The sequence below is a fragment of the Purpureocillium takamizusanense genome, chromosome 1 (assembly GCF_022605165.1).
Source record: "Purpureocillium takamizusanense chromosome 1, complete sequence".
NCBI classification, from domain to species: domain Eukaryota; kingdom Fungi; phylum Ascomycota; class Sordariomycetes; order Hypocreales; family Ophiocordycipitaceae; genus Purpureocillium; species Purpureocillium takamizusanense.
In genome coordinates, this window is record NC_063068.1 from 1,916,945 (window position 1) to 1,933,749 (window position 16,805).

General features: G+C 52.9%; 5 protein-coding genes across 5 annotated transcripts; 3 read left to right on the top strand and 2 right to left on the bottom strand.

The window, feature by feature from the left end:
* Positions 1–479: 479 nt before the first annotated feature.
* JDV02_000636 (uncharacterized protein) lies at positions 480–5,514 on the top strand (the record flags this gene model as incomplete). Its single annotated transcript, XM_047981470.1, has 13 exons — positions 480–624; positions 689–771; positions 823–1,351; positions 1,404–1,630; positions 1,697–1,976; positions 2,029–2,262; positions 2,313–3,227; positions 3,286–3,624; positions 3,674–3,797; positions 3,855–3,926; positions 3,976–4,026; positions 4,085–4,849; positions 4,905–5,514. 13 exons carry the CDS (start codon positions 480–482, stop codon positions 5,512–5,514), a joined length of 4,374 nt encoding a protein of 1,457 aa, XP_047837430.1.
* A 1,772-nt stretch (positions 5,515–7,286) lies between these two features.
* Positions 7,287–8,138, top strand: JDV02_000637 (uncharacterized protein; the record flags this gene model as incomplete). Its single annotated transcript, XM_047981471.1, has 1 exon — positions 7,287–8,138. The coding sequence occupies one exon, from the start codon at positions 7,287–7,289 to the stop codon at positions 8,136–8,138; it is 852 nt and encodes a 283-aa protein (XP_047837431.1).
* APE3 (Aminopeptidase Y) lies at positions 8,103–9,912 on the bottom strand. The gene is made up of 3 exons (XM_047981472.1): positions 9,597–9,912; positions 8,736–9,541; positions 8,103–8,678 (listed from the first exon to the last, which is right to left on the bottom strand). Exons 1-3 carry the CDS (start codon positions 9,859–9,861, stop codon positions 8,223–8,225), a joined length of 1,527 nt encoding a protein of 508 aa, XP_047837432.1. The 5' UTR covers positions 9,862–9,912; the 3' UTR covers positions 8,103–8,222.
* Positions 9,913–10,305: 393 nt separating this feature from the next.
* JDV02_000639 (uncharacterized protein) lies at positions 10,306–12,008 on the bottom strand (the record flags this gene model as incomplete). Its single annotated transcript, XM_047981473.1, has 3 exons — positions 10,306–10,519; positions 10,597–11,183; positions 11,235–12,008. 3 exons carry the CDS (start codon positions 12,006–12,008, stop codon positions 10,306–10,308), a joined length of 1,575 nt encoding a protein of 524 aa, XP_047837433.1.
* Positions 12,009–16,220: 4,212 nt separating this feature from the next.
* Positions 16,221–16,445, top strand: JDV02_000640 (uncharacterized protein; the record flags this gene model as incomplete). The annotated part of the gene is made up of 1 exon (XM_047981474.1): positions 16,221–16,445. One exon carries the CDS (start codon positions 16,221–16,223, stop codon positions 16,443–16,445), a length of 225 nt encoding a protein of 74 aa, XP_047837434.1.
* Positions 16,446–16,805: the final 360 nt, after the last annotated feature.

Sequence of the window (16,805 nt, forward strand, 5' to 3'; positions counted from 1 at the left end):
ATGCACCTCGGTCAGGCATCCCTGTATGTATGTGAGTAGACAAGTCGCGGCTTTTCGACATAGGGAGACGAGAGTCGGATTTTGCGGCCCAAGGGCACAGTAAGCCCCCCATGAGCCTTAGCCTTGTAAAAATATGACACTTTGCTTCGTGCCGTCAGGCAACTGGTGCGGCTTGAAGGAGCTGAGCCGGTGGCGTTGACGGCGCTTCGACTCCCTAGTTCAGGTCGGCGGCAATGGCACTTCTGCTAGTGCGAGATCCGACCCGGCTTTTGCTGCCCTTCCGCAACCTCCAGCCGACTACTACTAGTGTGGAAGGCATGCTGAAGGGCGGCTAGTATAGGACAACCGACTGCTTGCCACACCGGCTCAGGACGTGCCGGCTCGCTACCTACGTGGCCTAAGAGTCCGGCCCGGGGCAACATTTTGTTCTCGCTTGAGAAGCTCGCCGCTTCTCCGCCACCTGCTCTATCAATTAAGCTATGGCTGATGTACTCATCATTCCTTGCGCCATTGGCGTTGAGGACTCCTTCGGTCCGGTGGTGGATGCCACCTGCCTCGGCGGCTTCGACTTCACGCTGCTTTTCGAAGAGGCATTGCTCAGCATCGTCCCCATTGGCATTGCATGTTAGTCCCCCGAGTTGGATCTTGCGGCGAAAAAGTCAGTCACTGAGATGTTTATTCCATGTAGCCTTCTGGGCTGCTTTTCGCATCGCCGCCCTTTATGGGCAAGCCAATAAGTCTCGTTCGTCATGGCTATTGAGCCTCAAAATGGTACTTGCCGGCTTCGCCCTCGGTTGTTCTTCACTCAACTGATTGATACAGCTCGCTTTTGCGACCTACGTAGCTCTTCAAGTTACCTTGGTAGTAGTATGGGCCGCTGGCGGCATCCCGGCGACTCGCCTGACTTTCCCCTGCGCTGCCTTGATCATCGCTGGATCGTGCCTACTATGGCTCGTTTCCTTGCTGGAGCACAAACGCTCCGTGCGGCCTTCTACTGTCTTATGCGTCTACCTGGGCATATCCGTTCTACTAGACCTCGCCCGCGTTCGCACGCTCTTTTTCATGCCAGGGACCACAGTCGTCGCTCGAGTCAATCTCGCCGGATACTGCACAAAGGTCCTGTTGCTTTGCCTTGAGGCCACGGAAAAACGACACCTTCTGTACCCTGAATGGCGTCACGTGTCCCCCGAGGAAGCAAGTGGTGTTCTCAACAGGTCATTCTTCGTCTGGTTGAACGCAGTATTCATCAAGGGCTTCAGAACGGTTCTCACGGTCAACATCCTGACGCCGCTGGACTCGCAGCTCTTGTCTGCCTCTAACCCTCTTAAGCTGATGATTTCCTGGGCAAATAGTGAGTCCTAGCCACAAAAGTTTGATCATAGTACACTAATATTTGCCAACAGAAACTCAAACAAGTCAGGATGCCCTTTTCTGGACATATCTAAACTACTACAAATGGAGTTTCTTAGCAGGCGTCTTGCCGCGGCTTGCGTATACTGGCTTTAGCTTCTCACAGCCGTTCTTGGTTGAACGGGTGCTTGACTTTTCGGCGGATCCTTCTGGCGAGAATTCAGAGAATGTTGGCTACAGCTTGGTTGGAGCCTACGCTATCGTATACATCGGCCTCTCGGTGAGCAGTCCTTCGCTATATGATGCTTAGCGTCAATCGATCTTTATTGTTAATCTACTTCTCCAGATATCATACGCAGTCTATCAGCACAAGACCTACCGCTTGCTAACCATGTTCCGTGGGAGCCTCATTGCCATGATCTTCGACAAGACGCTTCGCATAGACTCGTCAGCTATTCAAGATGCCGAGGCCATCACGCTTATGAGCGCCGATATTGACCGAATTGCGTCTAGCATGCCGCTTATCCACGAGCTCTATGCAAGCTTTATAGAAACCGGTATTGCTTTATATCTTCTTTACAGACTCCTGGGGCTTGCTATTGTTGCTCCGATAGTGTGGATTGTCGGTAAGCCATGTCGCCCCTTCAAGCATTATAATCGTATCTGATCCCGCCCAAGTCTGCCTCATTGCCGGCATTCCACTCGCCAAAGCCGCGGGCGATGCCCAGATCCCATGGCTTGAGGCAATTGAAGTACGCCTCGCTGCCACTGCCAAGGCACTCGGTGCCACAAAGGCGATCAAAATGACTGGACTGGCCGACATTGTTTCAGCCCAAATAACCGGCCTCCGTTTGTCGGAAATTCGTGCATCTAGGCGATATCGTATTCTCAATATTTTCGTATTCATATCTTGTAAGATCAAGTATACCGCGGAATAAGAGCACCGGCTAACAAAACTCTAGACTTCGCGTCCTCTGCTTTAGCTCCTGTTTTCGGCTTTCTAGTGTACAGCCTCCTTGCCAGGAACAATGATGACGGCACTCTTACGGAAGGAGTGGCGTTTGCCTCCCTCAGTGTCTTTGAGCTGTTGCAACAGCCCATGATGTACGCCATAGATGGCGTGGAGCATGTCAAGACAATCATCAACTCTTTCCGGCGAATCCAAGAGTACCTCCAGACCAAGGAAACTGAAGATTACAGAATCACGCCAGAAACTGATGCAAGCTCCTCGCAGACGAGTATTTGCAAAGAATACAAGCAAAAAGGCATGATGCTGAAAGATGAACCCGCACTGGAGAAGTATCACTTTTCAGTCACAGTTCAACAAGGATCTGCTGGATATGCCGAAGATGAGTTGATCCTTAAGGATCTTAACTTCGAATTGCCAATGGGCCAAACGACTGTCATCATGGGTCCGGTGGGTTGTGGAAAGTCAACCCTCCTCAAGCTTATCCTTGGCGAGCTGCCTGTTGTCTCCGGTACCATCACAACGAGCTTCTCCAAGGCAGCATACTGTTCACAGTCTCCGTGGACAACCTGGGGCTCCATACAGAGTAACATTGTCGGCATGTCTCCTTGGGACCAGGAATGGTACGGTTCTGTCGTATCCGCTTGCGCACTGTCTGCGGACTTTGCGGAGCTCGCGGATGGCGACCAGACTGCCATTGGAACCAGGGGCGCAAGGCTGAGTGGCGGCCAGCAGATGCGGGTGAGCTTGGCCAGAGCTCTGTATTCCAGGAACTCCGTCCTAGTACTAGACGATTGTCTAAGCGGTCTGGACCGTACAACCGAACGGCATATCGTTGATGCTGTCTTTGGCTCTGACGGGCTGCTCAAGAAACTGGGCGGCATCACCGTCATCCTCGCGACAAATTCCGGTATGATTCTACCATACAGATAGTGAGAGTCATTTCAGCAGCGCTAACGACTGTTCAGGTCATCATATCAGCTTTGCCGATTACGTGGTGGTCATTGGCTCAGACGGAGTTGTTACTCGGCATGGTGCTACAGTCGACATGTCCCCCGACGAGGAAATCGTGCATGAAGACCCGGAAGAGACTACAACTCCCAAACATCCAGCGCCCGGAGCAGATGCCGAACTACCAGAGGAAGTTCTACAAGAGCTTGACTTGCTCGACGACCCCGATCAGGGAGTGAGTCGCATGACTGGGGATTTGAAAGTCTACGGCTACTACGCCAAGATCGCAGGACCCTGGACAATGTTTATTTACCTCCTGGCATGCGCGACGTTCGTGTTCGGCGTCACTTTTCCCTGTGAGTGTTGACACGACGCACGTTGGCGCTTGTTACTGACACGACTTAGCCATCTGGGTTCAATGGTGGACCAACGCAAACGCAGAAAACCCAAACGACAGACTTGGCTACTACTTGGGAGTGTTTGCAGGACTTGGTCTCCTGACAGTCATCGGCTGCACTCTTGCAGATAGGTATGGCCACCGTTCGTGCATTATCATCATCATACGTTAGCTGACATTGTATGGCAGCATCTTCAATTTGGTTGTTCTGCCCAAGACTTCGCGAAAGTTTCATGAGTTACTGCTCACTACAACGATGAGGTTCGTATCCGCAATCGCTAGCCGCGAAAATTGACTGACGCTTCTCAAGGGCACCAACTTCATTCCTCACCTCAACAAATGCGGGAACAACAATCAATCGGTAAGCAATCATGCCTTCTTGATAAGATATCTGCTTCGAAGCTAATGCACCGACGTAGATTCAGCCAAGACTTGGAGCTCATTGACAATGATCTACCCCAGTCGATTGATTCATTCATCTTTCAGTTCATGTCCGCCATTGTGTCTGCTGTCTTTGTCTTCATCGGCTCCGGATACGTCGCGGCGGCTATCCCTGCCTGTCTGGCTCTCCTCACGCTCCTGCAGTTCTACTACCTTCGCACCTCGCGCCAGCTACGTTTGCTGGACATCGAGGCCAAGGCACCGCTATTTTCACAATTCCTAGAAACGGTCAATGGCATTGCCTGCATTCGGGCCTATGGCTGGACCGAGAATTACTCGGACCGAAACTACAACGCCTTGAATGCCTCGCAGAAGCCATTTTATCTGCTGTACTGCATCCAAAGATGGCTCACGTTGGTCCTGGACCTCTTCAATGCGGGCGTCGCCATCATGCTAGTAGGGATAGCGACCAACGTGCACAATGGATCCACCAGTTTCCTCGGCGTTGCGCTTTTCAATATCGTCACCTTCTCCTCCACGTTGCAGACTTTGGTCACTGCGTGGACCCAGGTCGAGATGGCGCTTGGCGCAATCAACAGGATCCGGTCCTTTGTCAAGACGGTCAAGGATGAGAATGTAGCGACTGAGACAGAACCCGTCCCTGATGACTGGCCACAGCACGGTGTTATCGCGTTCGACAACGTTTCTGCCTCCTATGAGACATCTTCCGAGCCAGTGCTCAAGGACATCTCCTTTTCCGTCCAAGCTGGAGAGAAGCTCGCCATTTGCGGACGAACCGGAAGGTCAGCACTAAACACGAACCTATCTGGGGAATCGTTTTGACTGACAGACTTGTAGTGGAAAGTCATCTCTCGTCTCCGCAATATTGCGGATGCTAGAGATGGACTCCGGTACCATCTCCATTGACGATGTAGACATCAGCACCATCCCACGGCAGGAAATCCGTCGCCGGCTCATCAGCTTGCCGCAAGAGCCCTTTTTCATTCACGGCACTGTTCGTGAGAATATCGACCCCCAGGACGGAGCAACTGACGATCGTATCGAGGAGGTGCTCCGCTCTGTTGATATGTGGGGCTTCTTTGAGTCCCGTGGTGGCCTCGATGAGCTTCTGGAAGACGACAAGCTGTCACACGGTCAACGACAATTGTTTTGCCTTGCGAGAGCCATACTCAAGCAAGGCAAGATCCTCATCATGGATGAAGCAACGAGCAGTGTCGATGCGGAGACCGATGCGGTGATGCAGCGAGTGCTAAGGGAGGAATTTGGCGGTCGAACAATGGTGGCAATCGCACATAAGCTGCAAACGATACTTGATTTTGACCGGATCATACTCTTGGACAAGGGGCGGATTGTCGAGACTGGCAATCCTCAGGAGCTTCTTACAGATGAGACGTCGGCATTCCGGGTACTGTACGAGAGTTTAGCCAGCGCGGCTGAAGAGCTATAGTATTTACCAGAATGAACAGAGAGGTTATGGGGAGATGATATTCAACATGGCCAAAACACAAAGTGCCTCAAGTATCTCCGGACTTTACATATCGATTGTCAGGGCGTCACTTTTTGGTGTAGTGTCATCTCCATACATGTATCTTCACTTAGGCCAAGATACTTCCCATCAACTACCAAGGCAATTTTATCAATAAATGACAGTCAAAATGAAACGTCCCCCGTAGCCGCAGTTCCCTCAGCTAGTTCTTCTCGAGATTGAAGTGCCAACATAAGTTGGGGCTCGGGCTTCCACAACGACGCGACCATTCCCTGTCGTCAACCATGCAATTGGTTACATGGCTCTTCCCAGACAGAGGCATATGATATTGGCCACTCACATAGACAGACTTACACGCCCGCAATGTGTCTAATGCAAAGGAAATTGCTGACCCGCAGGCACAGCCACGCGGCTATGCAAGGCCCGGCTTGCAAACAAGATCGACACGTGCGGGCCCAGCATCTCTCGGGATCCCTCCGCGCGGCTTTGATGCTTAATGCAACCCCCCTCAGTCCCGTCTTTCCGCCGGTGATGCAACGCCGTCCCAACACTACGGAACATTCGGGCAAGTGCCGGAGGAGGAGACTGGTACCCCTTGTGAGCGGGCGGTTACGGCCAATCATGCAGACGGATCTGAGATGGAACGCCTCAGCCACCTAGATACTGCAGCTATAGTAGCAGTGTCAAATCCATGTAAGCACTTTGTTTCTGCCACCGTTACACGGGGCTGTGAGGTGGAGAGTACAGTATACATGTACTGTTTCGAGGTAAGACACCGAGCCGCGAACAGTGCTGATCACTTCATCGATGGCCACTCTGAACAGGTCCTTATGCGATTGTCACTTCTTTCCCCTAAAGTCGGCAGAACAGATCCACAAGCTTGCCGTAGTCAGCCTCAGTAGCCTATCCTCTTCTACCTTTGATATTATGATTCACGAAATAGTCGAGACCCAGCCTCAAAGTTATATTGGCTTATCATTCTGCTTGCTAATACACGACAGGCTCTGGCATGTGAGGAGTTGAGCTCTCACTTTGAGAAGAACGTTGTGTTCGTTCCGGAACCTGATAAGCTCGTTAATGGCGTCTCTAAAATGGTCTCAGCCTCCACAATTGCACTCCATCTCATATCTCTTCTGATTTTTTTGCAGAACAGCTGGCCGCATGGCCTGGTCGCGGCTGTCCTCAATATCCTGGTTGAACTTAAACCGCGACCCGAGGATCCCAGCACAGTTGTGGCGCGGTATCTTCTTTCGAACTTGCGTTTCCAGGTCCATGCATGAAATAATAATCAGGAATATGGCCCAAAACTCGGCCTTGGCGGCTTTGCAAGAGAGGAGCAACGCAACAGGCGAGGCTCGTTTCTAGTGGGGGCCTATCTGTTTTAGAGGAACCCGTAGTTTTTAAGACCCATGATGTTGTCTAGGCGTGGACTCGCATAAACCCCTTATAGTGAATAATCTACGCATTCATCTCTGAACAAAAAAACTCGTGTGTCACAGGCCGACGCAACTATATGGGGGCGGGCAGCACCGACCCACTTCGGGCCCCGCACCGACCCGGCGTCCGGGAGCGGGCCGGCCCATGCCCCGGCGCGCACTCCAATACAATCAGCAACAACGATACTTCCGTCAACCACATGCCTCCACGCCTCAAAACACCAACCAATTCTCTTTCTCCCGATCATACGCAGTCAACCGTTCTCAGCGACTGACGTCACCAACACCCGAGCGCCAATGTCACCTCCGCCCTTCCGCGTGCTCGTCTTCAGCAAAACCGCAGGCTACCGGCACGCATCGATCCCCGCCGCCATCTCCGCCCTCGTCCAGCTCTCCTCGGCATCATCCGCCGACATCACCACCTCCACCACCACCCCTTCCTCCTCCTCCTCCTCCTCCTCTTCAACAGCGACGGCGGCGCCGCCACCACCACCGCCATTCACCGTGCACCCCTCCGAAGACGCCAGCGTGTTCACCCCCGAGTCCTTATCCCGCTACCGCGTCATCGTCCTGCTCCACGTCACCGGCACGTTCCTCTCCAAGTCACAGCTCGCCGCGCTGCGGGGCTTTGTGCGCCACGGGCGCGGCGTCGTGGGCGTGCACAGCGCCTCCACGGGCATGTCGTCTGAGACTGACGACGACGAAGCCGCCGTGGACGAAGAGGGGGCGGGTTGGTACCGGCGCATGGTTGGCGCGTCGTTTGTGGGACACCCGGAGCCCCAAACGGCCGTCATCAAGGTTGAGGATGCGGCGCACCCCATCGTGAGGTTGGGCTTACGGGGTCTCGGCGACGGCCTCGAGAGCTTCGATCATGGTACGCTTCGACGGACATGGTTTGACGAGTGGTACAACTTCAAGGCAAACCCCCGAAAGTCGTCGAATGCACATGTACTCCTGTCGGTGGAGGAGACGTCGTATCAGGGCGGCACCCTGGGAGACGACCATCCACTCAGTTGGTGTCACGAGTTCGAGGGGGGTCGGGTATTTCACACGGCCCTAGGACATTTTGATGCCGCATACAAGGATACCATGTTCATGGGCCAGGTGCTAAATGGTATTCTCTGGACAGCCAGGGCAATCCAGGCGTAGAATCAATTGCTTGCCACGTATCTAGAAACACATACTCCCAAACGCATGCTCCGGCGCTCTGTCTATCCAACGTTGAATGATGGTCTACATGATCAACTTGTGCCCGCGATACTTGGTCGGCTTCGCCTTGGTGGCACGGGGCTCCGTAGTCCTCTCCGGGAAGCCCTCAAAGGACGCTGCAAAGGTGCCCACCGAGTGGGCAATGAGCCGCGTGTTGACCTCCCAGGCCGTGTGGTTTAGGTTGGTCAAGTCATCGCCAATCTGGTGGTAGTTGGGGTCGTACCACTCGCCCTTCTTGCCACCGAACATGGCCTCCTCCTCGGCGGTTTTGATGCCTTCGGCGCCGGTGGCGATGCCGCCGGCGGGAATGCCAGCTCTGATGAAACCGTCATAGTCGGAGCGGCCGTCAAAGGGGATCAGGGTGTGGTTGAGCCCTTGTTCTGTGTACCAATCAATGTAGAGATCTCGAAGCAACTGCGAGCCGGCAGGGTTCTCGTCGTCGGTAGCATTGTAGACTTGGTAGGCAAAGTTGGGCGAGGCCTGCGCTGGTCAGCCAAGGTCGGGCTCCATGAGTACCTTGCATGGGAGTCTACCCACCATCATGTCATAGTCACCGAACAGTCGAATTTTCTTGTTCTCCTCCTCTGACAGGCTCTGGACATAGTAGTTGGAGCCGAGCAGACCCTCCTCCTCGCCGGCCCACCAGGCGAGGCGCACGCAGTTGTTGACGCGGAAGCTGGAGAGCTGAACGGCAATCTCGAGGACGGACAAGCTACCAGATCCATCGTCGTTGATCCCGGGGCCCTCCTCGACGCCGTCGCTGTGTCCACCAACAGCAACGCAGTTGTTGGGGTCTCCATGCGTCGTCTGCGCAATGATGTTGGTGGTCATGATTGTGTTGACATCGGAGTCCATGTATGCAATAGAGTCAAGCGACTTGCCCTCCTTGAGCTGGTCAAGGTACTTGTCACCCAGCTCCTTGGACAGACCAAAGGTGGCCACGTGGTGCTCGTTTGGCTCTCCGAGGGTTCCATGGAGATCTCCTTCCTCGTTGTTGACCACCACGGCGGCCACAGCGCCGGCTCGTCCGGCAAGCTCGGACTTTGCACCGAAGCTGCACTCGCCTCGGAGCACAATGACAATGTTATTGGTCGCGTTCTGGGGGTAGTCGGAGGACTTGCATCCGCTTCCATGGACGAGGATCAGGTCGCCATAGACGGGCTGCTTGTTCTTTGTCGGAGGGCTCAAGGAGAAGGCCGTCGCAGAGGGCACGTCAGTGCCAATGACAAGACGTGCCTCGCGAACAGTGCCTGTGACTGCGGGAAAGACTTGTTCTGTCACATTGTAGTAGTCGCCGAGGGTCGCAAGAACAGACTTGATGTATTCCAGGGTTCCGAGGTGTCCTGCCTCGCGGGTTAGGCGCTGAGCGTGCGCAGGGGGCATCATCCCGCGACTTACCTCGGCTGCCAATGACGCGGGTCGGATGGTTGTATTCTGGCTCGGAGAGCTTGGCAACGTCATACAAGCGCTCGGCGCGCTTCTGAAGGTTGGCGATTTCGATGGTGTCCTGCAGGGCCTTGGACTCAATCTGGGGCAGAGAGTCGACGTCGACATGAGCGGCGCCGGAGCTCCACGAGAGCTTCTTGGGCAGCTGAGGGAGGCGCAAGGGGATCTGCAACGCGGAGGCGGTGCCCGCCAAGGCAATGGGAATTGCGCCGCGCATCTCTTCGTCGTCGTAGTCGTCGTCTGGCGGATTCAAGACTTGGATAAGGGGGCTGGGTGTTGCAAAGGGGAGAGAGCCGGCTGGTGTGACTCGGACGGAGCTTGTTCAAGCCGCTTGCCGAAACCGGCAGCACTGGAGCTGGAGCTGCGTGAGCACGTCACTTTCCGCTTTTAGCGCATCGAGCAAGTACCCCTGGCGCGCACGTGCCGCTGTCATAGATTCTATTCTTCCCCGCCACCACCAGACCTCGTCCAGTGGCGGAGAGCCCTACAGGCTACATCAACAGCGGTGGATGCCGCCTGGCCTAGCCTAATTTGCATGGATCATCACCTGACACCTGCTGAGCGACTGCCATTCATCAACAATGCCGTAACTACTACTAACAACACCCATTTCCTCAACTTCAGATCTGGACACCACGATGCGCTTGACCGCCTCCCTCCCTCAGTCCTCTAGCCTCGCGCACGACTGTCCGATAATCTCCCGCAACAGAGCGCCCACATCGAGCTTCCTCCCCAAGAAGCCCTCCACGATCTGAATCTCCGACACGCTGGAGCCGACCTCCAAGACCTTCTTCCGGAACAGCCGCATCTTGTCCCCGTCTTCGAGGCTACCCCCAAAGACTGTGGCAAACATGTCCGCAGCGTATGCATCAGAACTGCGCCGGCAGCACGGTCAGTCGGGGCAGACCACTTGTAAAATGCAACCCATGTATGTTGTCGGGGGATCACTCACGTCGTGTACCCAAAGTAGCCGGCATCATAGTTTCTGAAGATGGCGCCAAACGCAGCCTGCTCCCACCCCCAGTCTGCGGGGTCGCTGCCTTGGCAGCCCATATCTCTCCTCGAGGTATTCCACAGCATGGTCGTATCCATCTCGACGGCCGCCTCGTGGCTTGCCGGGGAGTGAATGTCGAGGTCGAACACGGCCCGGTGGATCGCTGCCATCGTTCCGCTGGCGCGGAAGTTGCCCCTACTGTTCAACAGAGCTTCCAACATGTCTTCTGGCAGCTTTCCATCCGTCTCGCCATCTCCGGTGTTGTTGCCTACACACGTATAATGTCTCGCGACGCTTTGCAAAAAGTCTGGCTGCCAAGTCAGATACTCCATGACCCGGCTCGGGATTTCCACGAAATCTCTCGAATGCGACAGAGCATATTTCGTCTTTGATACAAGCTTGTGGATGCAGTGGCCCATCTCGTGGACGATGATGCGCATATGAAGATGCCTCAAGAGGCTGGGTTTCGTCGGCGACGCGTTGGGGAAGCTGCATATCAGCGCCACCGCCGCGCAATTGTGGGAGCCATCGGCAGTAATGTAGCTCTATCGTCTCTGTTAAATCGGCGAAACCGGAAAATTAACATCAATACTCACAGGCTCGATTCCCATCGTGTGCGCGTTGCGATACTTGCCTTCCCTCTCGTACAAATCGACGTAGAGGTATCCCAAGAACTCACGATCGACGCCGCAAGTCTCCCACGCAGAATATACCCGGACACTATCGTGCCAGGTCTCGACCTTGCCAGTAAGCTCACAGAAGTGCATGTCGAACAGCCTCTCATAAACCTGCAGAATCTTATCCCAGGTGTGGCCCATCTCGAAATACTCGGCCAACTTGCCTTCAACCAGCTTGCGCCTACTGGCGTTGAACTTGTTAGTATAGAACCTCCTATCCCAGTCAGCAACAAGTGTGCTGCTCGACCCGGGCTCCTCGCATTTTATGTGCTGCTGCAGCTCCCAGTCTTCGGCTTTGGCAACAGGAGACAGCCCCGTCGCGAGAGCCCTGAGGGCTTCCTGAACCTCGTCGAAATCCCGAGCCATCTTTTCCTCCATTTTGATGGAAGCGTGGCTCGTAAATCCCAAAATCCGAGCGATCTCATCTCGGAGTGAGATAATTCGATTGAGCCTGGCGACATTCTCCGGAAAGCGGCGCCGATACGCGACTTGGTATCTCCTTCTCGACGCACTTGTCTGGACGCTCCCAAGCATTTGCATCGCCAGAGCTTCGCCAAATGTGACGCGATATTGCAGCTTTCCCTCAGCGCCATCTTCAATACCATCTCGAGACTGAAGCGAGTCGAGAATGGTAGAGTCCATGCCAGCGAGTTCATCTCGAGAGAACCACATCCCGTCGTTCGAGTCCGACATTGTCCTTTGCGCTGCTATGCATAGCTCCTGAAGTTCTTGCCGCGCCATCCGCAATCGCTCACGCAAATAGTCGGTCTCTAGTAAAGATCCCGAGCGGGCCATCGTGCCATGCAAAACTCGCAGCAAGTGCAAGTCTTCCGGGTCGAGTGAGCCATCTCCGTCCGTTTCTGAGCGTTCAAAGACTGCATGCACAAGATTCGCCACATCTCTTCTCATTAGTTGCTCTGCTTCCGCTGCCGATATAAGCTTTCGGGCCTCTCTGGATGCTTCTCGGATCTCTGAACTAGGGGACGCATCCGCAAGCACATATCCCAAGATGCTCAAGTGGCAGGACGTGGCATTTTCGTCATCAATGAGCGGAACGACAACGTTGTGGAAGGTTGCCGTTGCCGGCGTTATACGCGCCACCAACCTATCGCGAATAGCCTGTGAGCGCAGGAGTATAGCTTTGGTCTCTTCGATTATGGAACTTGGTGTCAGTCCAGAGAATGAAGGTGGCTTTTGCTGAGGATCCGTCCAACATTGGCCTTGACATGGCGAAGACATGCTACCAGGAGCTGTGAATGTGCACTTGAATACTTCACTGCTTAGTAATTATGATTAAAAGATGATTGATTGATATCGGCGGTGAAAGAAAATGAGGAGGCTTCGATGATCGAAACACATCCTTCGTCCTTGCGTTGGGCCGTAGTTTCCTCGGAGCTCTATGAGGACAAGCCAAGATTCGGCGCCAACGTTGACTCATGGCCGAGGTGATACAGTACCTGGCCGATTGATGGAACCTGATCTGACGAGTGTGTACACCATTCTAATTGCCCAACCAGGTCAGGTCGCACTGCATTCGGCAATAGATAACGGGAATTGGCCATCAGATTTGAGCGGCTCACTGACCGCAGACAACGACACGACGTGTGCAATACGAGCAATGCACTCTGTGGCTGCATTTGCAACCAAACACTGTCTGTTGGGGGAGGGGGTAAAGTTGGGGGAGACATATGCTGCATAAGCAATCGACATGCGTGTACTTCGCATGAGTTAGACCAGGGTGTTACAAGGCGGCCAACCTTGCATTTCAGTTTGTTTGTACATACTTGATAGACAAGGCTTTTGTGTCTTGACTCATCTCATAGCGCTTGCTCCGGAAACTACGGATGCAAAATGCCTCACCGCACCTTGTGATGTCGCTTCTCAACTCTCAAGCCGGCAAATCAGACAGGCTACAGTACTCCCCATGTCATATCACGATACGGGTCAGACCCTAAACAGCCCTTTGCGCCGCTCCAACCACTCACAGATTATATTCGATCTTGATAGTACCGTATGTAGTTCTGTCTGTCGTAACTATCTTTTACGATGCTGACCTTACATCGACTACTGCAACAATGGACGTTGGCGTGTTTGATACTGTACCAACGTCACGTTAGTCTCGTTTGAGAGTCAAGAGATAACTACCGGTGTAAAGGCATTCATCGACATTGCCTGTTTTTGGAGTTAAACGCAGTGAGACTCATTTTCTCTCATACAAGACGTAAGGGAATGCCACGCTTCGAACCACTGTTCAATACCGGTAGCAAAACCTCCCCGCCCTTGTGCTCATAACGTCTCGTACACTAGCCAACTCCTTCATTATACCGAATCCCAATGTATCTTCCAGTGAGGCTGTTTGGTTATCACCTTCCGTGAGAAGTCTAGTATTCTCCTTGGGACCATGATACTGGTACGTTCGCGAATCAGGCTCACGCTGTTGCCACATCCACCAAATTCGGTCAACTTGCGTGTGATGGAGATAGAACACAGGATCTGGCTGGGTTCAGCAAACTTGCAAAGCATCAACGTGAGAACCGATTACGCACCGTTGGGAGCAGTGAGTCGCATAAAGTCCCCGCCGACAAACAGAGGTATAGTGTTGTGAACTTGTGCCTCGAGACGATCGACAAAGTTTCCATACGTGTCCTGATCAAGTATGTCGATGATTGCCTGTGGAGTCACTCTGGTTTGCAACCTTTCCTTTTCCACTCCGCTTTTGAAACTTCGAGCCAAACAATGAGGGTTTCTGAGAACATCAAAGGAATGCCCGTGGGCCTTGGATTGCCAGTGACGTGTAGTGTTCGCAAAGGGGCCATCGCGCACGCAATGGTCGTCTGGCGACTTAGACTGATAGCCTGTAGCCCCATTGGAGCCAAATCCCAAGTCGCTTTTCCAGAGAGGCGACTCCGCCAAGTCCACGGCATCCAGAGTCCAGTCCCAATATCTGCTTTCATCAGCCATGTATGCGCTGGACAGCGGTGCAGTACAGAGGTGCACCTACGTGAGAGATCCATTAAAGTAGCATTCATTTCGTAAAGCATTCTCAAAAATGTGGATGAAAAGTCTATGCCACGGAAGGAAGGCAGCTGCATAATGTATGTCGACACCTTCAAACACATGGACGTAGGCGAAGTCATCGTAGCGAGAGCTACCGGCTTCGAACAATGAGTTTCTGTGCATCAAGCATTGAACAGCGGCAATATATCGCTCTTGTTCAGCAGCCGTTAAAAACCTCCACTCCTTCCTGACGGAAGGAGCAGTGCAGTCAAAGCGTTGTAGGGTGTTGGGCAACTGTTGCGCATCGAGAAAGTAGATGAGCGCTGCCACAAAAAGGAAGACGGCCAGAAATCCTATGACGGTTCTTTAAGACGAGGTTTAGTGTGAAACTCCCCGTTTCTAGAGTCTTCTGCTTGTGAGTCTGAGAAGGAGTGCACCTTTTTGCAGTGGGAGCTTTGCGTTTTGCTTGGTTCAGAGCGTTGGGTATTTCTGGTTCTTGAGGAATCGAAGCGTACCGGCTTCTGCGGAAAATGCGGGCCAACTTGTCCATTGTGACACCCTCTCTCTCTTTCTAAAGAAGCCGATCCAGTTCAAACTTTCGATGCTCAAGAATTTCAGAATGAGGCGGGGTGCTCAGGATTATTACGATTGCAATGTGGCGGCGGGTTCATGTTGTCCACACATGGCCGTAGGTCTGGAGCAACCTCGCTCGACGCAGCCGATCGGCTCCCCGCAAATGAGCTTTGTTGACTTCGCCATTTGAGCAAACGCTGACAAGGATAGCGGTCGCATCACTGGCAGACCCAACATGCGCTGTCCACATGCAACCAAACAGTCAGATAAATCATGCATCAGACCAGACCAACAGACACAAGACATTGGGACAGTGGCAGAACTGACCGTGAAGACTTACGTAACGAATACTGAACCATATAGCAACCAATCCTCTCGGCATCGAGCTGCGTATATTTCGGGCGTTGCACGACCAGCTCCATTCTTCTGTCAGTGGTCCCGCTCAGTTTTCGCGAGTCTCTCTTCTGACGTTGAAACCGATATTGCTCGTTGAAGATGTGGCCTGACCAGATGGAAGAGAGATCTTTACTGTCCGCTAAGGCAGGAGATGAAACCCCATCAGATGTTCGCGGAGACGTCTTGATTCAGCATCATACTCGATCCCTCGGGCTATGCGTTACGCGGACGCTCAAGCAGGCGTGGGCGCCGATGCTCTTGCACACAGTCCTGTTTTTACTTTACTCCATGATATTCATGCTTTCCTGGATGAGGCTACAAGCCGGGTCTCGGATCGAAACTGTCTACAGTTAGCCCATGTTAATCACTCCATTGTTTCGCAACATGAACCCTGACATTTCCACACAGCACCTTTTGAACCGCAAATCGTAGCACAAACATTTCAGCACGCTCACTCTGCATATGTCGGCAGTCCCAGCTCGAAACTAGACAGAATGTGGAACCATCTTCTCGGCAGTATGAAGCAGCTTCGATTCTGGTAAACTCGTATAACTGACATTGACGCAGAATCTTACGTTCGAATCAGTGAGGATGAGTTGGCGTATGTGCCGGTGGATAAAGACAATGCAGTACATCTACCTGATGGGGGCTACTTCGCCACGCTCAACGTGTACCACAATTTACATTGCATTGTAAGTTCCATCGACCGATTCTGCTACGGATGCTTACTCGAATGAGAAACGATTGCATCATTATATGCATCCCGAGTACTACTTTCCAAATATCACAGATCATCAACAGAAGCTGAACGAGTACCATACCCGTAAGTCCGTCCCTGCCGACCTTTTCTGATATAAACCTTGACCTTACTGCGCAGATCATTGTCTTGACATGTTGCGACAAAGTGTCATGTGCCAAGGGGATACCCAGTTTATCGCCATGAAATGGCGGAAGGATGGCACCGTTCCCACGGGGTCTTTTGGAATGCCTCATAGATGTGTCAACTGGGAACAGGTAGAGGCGTGGGCTTCTGAGCGCAAGATTGAGCGGTTAATGGAGCCTGGATATCTCTTTCACCCTACTCTCGGCCCGGCGTATCCGGGCGGTCATGGAGATCCTATCGGCGAGTTTGATGCGGGCACGAACTCTCACTCGCACATATAGTTTTAACTATGTTACTTGATCAACAAAGAACTCAAGATACTTGGTGGCATTGATGATCCCTCATTTCTATGATCAGTATCTTTCCATTCGTAAGAGGACGAATCAAGCCCGCTGAGAACTAGACATCCTGGCCATCCGCTATAAGCGCTCCAACGGGCCGTTTGACAAATTCTCTTGCATCTACACTACATATAACAGCATTGATGTATGCATCTACACCTACACTACATGTAACAGCACGTATGCATCACGCTACACGTATCAGCATGTCTGCATCTAACACAAATACCTTTACATAAGAGAATGGTTAGCCCGGCCATCCACCACCGAGACTTTATGGTTGCACACAACATCCTCTGA

Bases quoted from the DNA above. Each gene is read 5' to 3' on its own strand.
- APE3 (XM_047981472.1), bottom strand. From the start codon at position 9,861: ATGCGCGGCGCAATTCCCATTGCCTTGGCGGGCACCGCCTCCGCGTTG. The intron at 9,542-9,596 runs GTAAGTCGCGGG...CCCGCGAGGCAG, and splicing joins CCGCGTCATTGGCAGCCGAG to GACACCTCGGAACCCTGGAA. The intron at 8,679-8,735 runs GTGGGTAGACTC...TGACCAGCGCAG, and splicing joins TCGGTGACTATGACATGATG to GCCTCGCCCAACTTTGCCTA.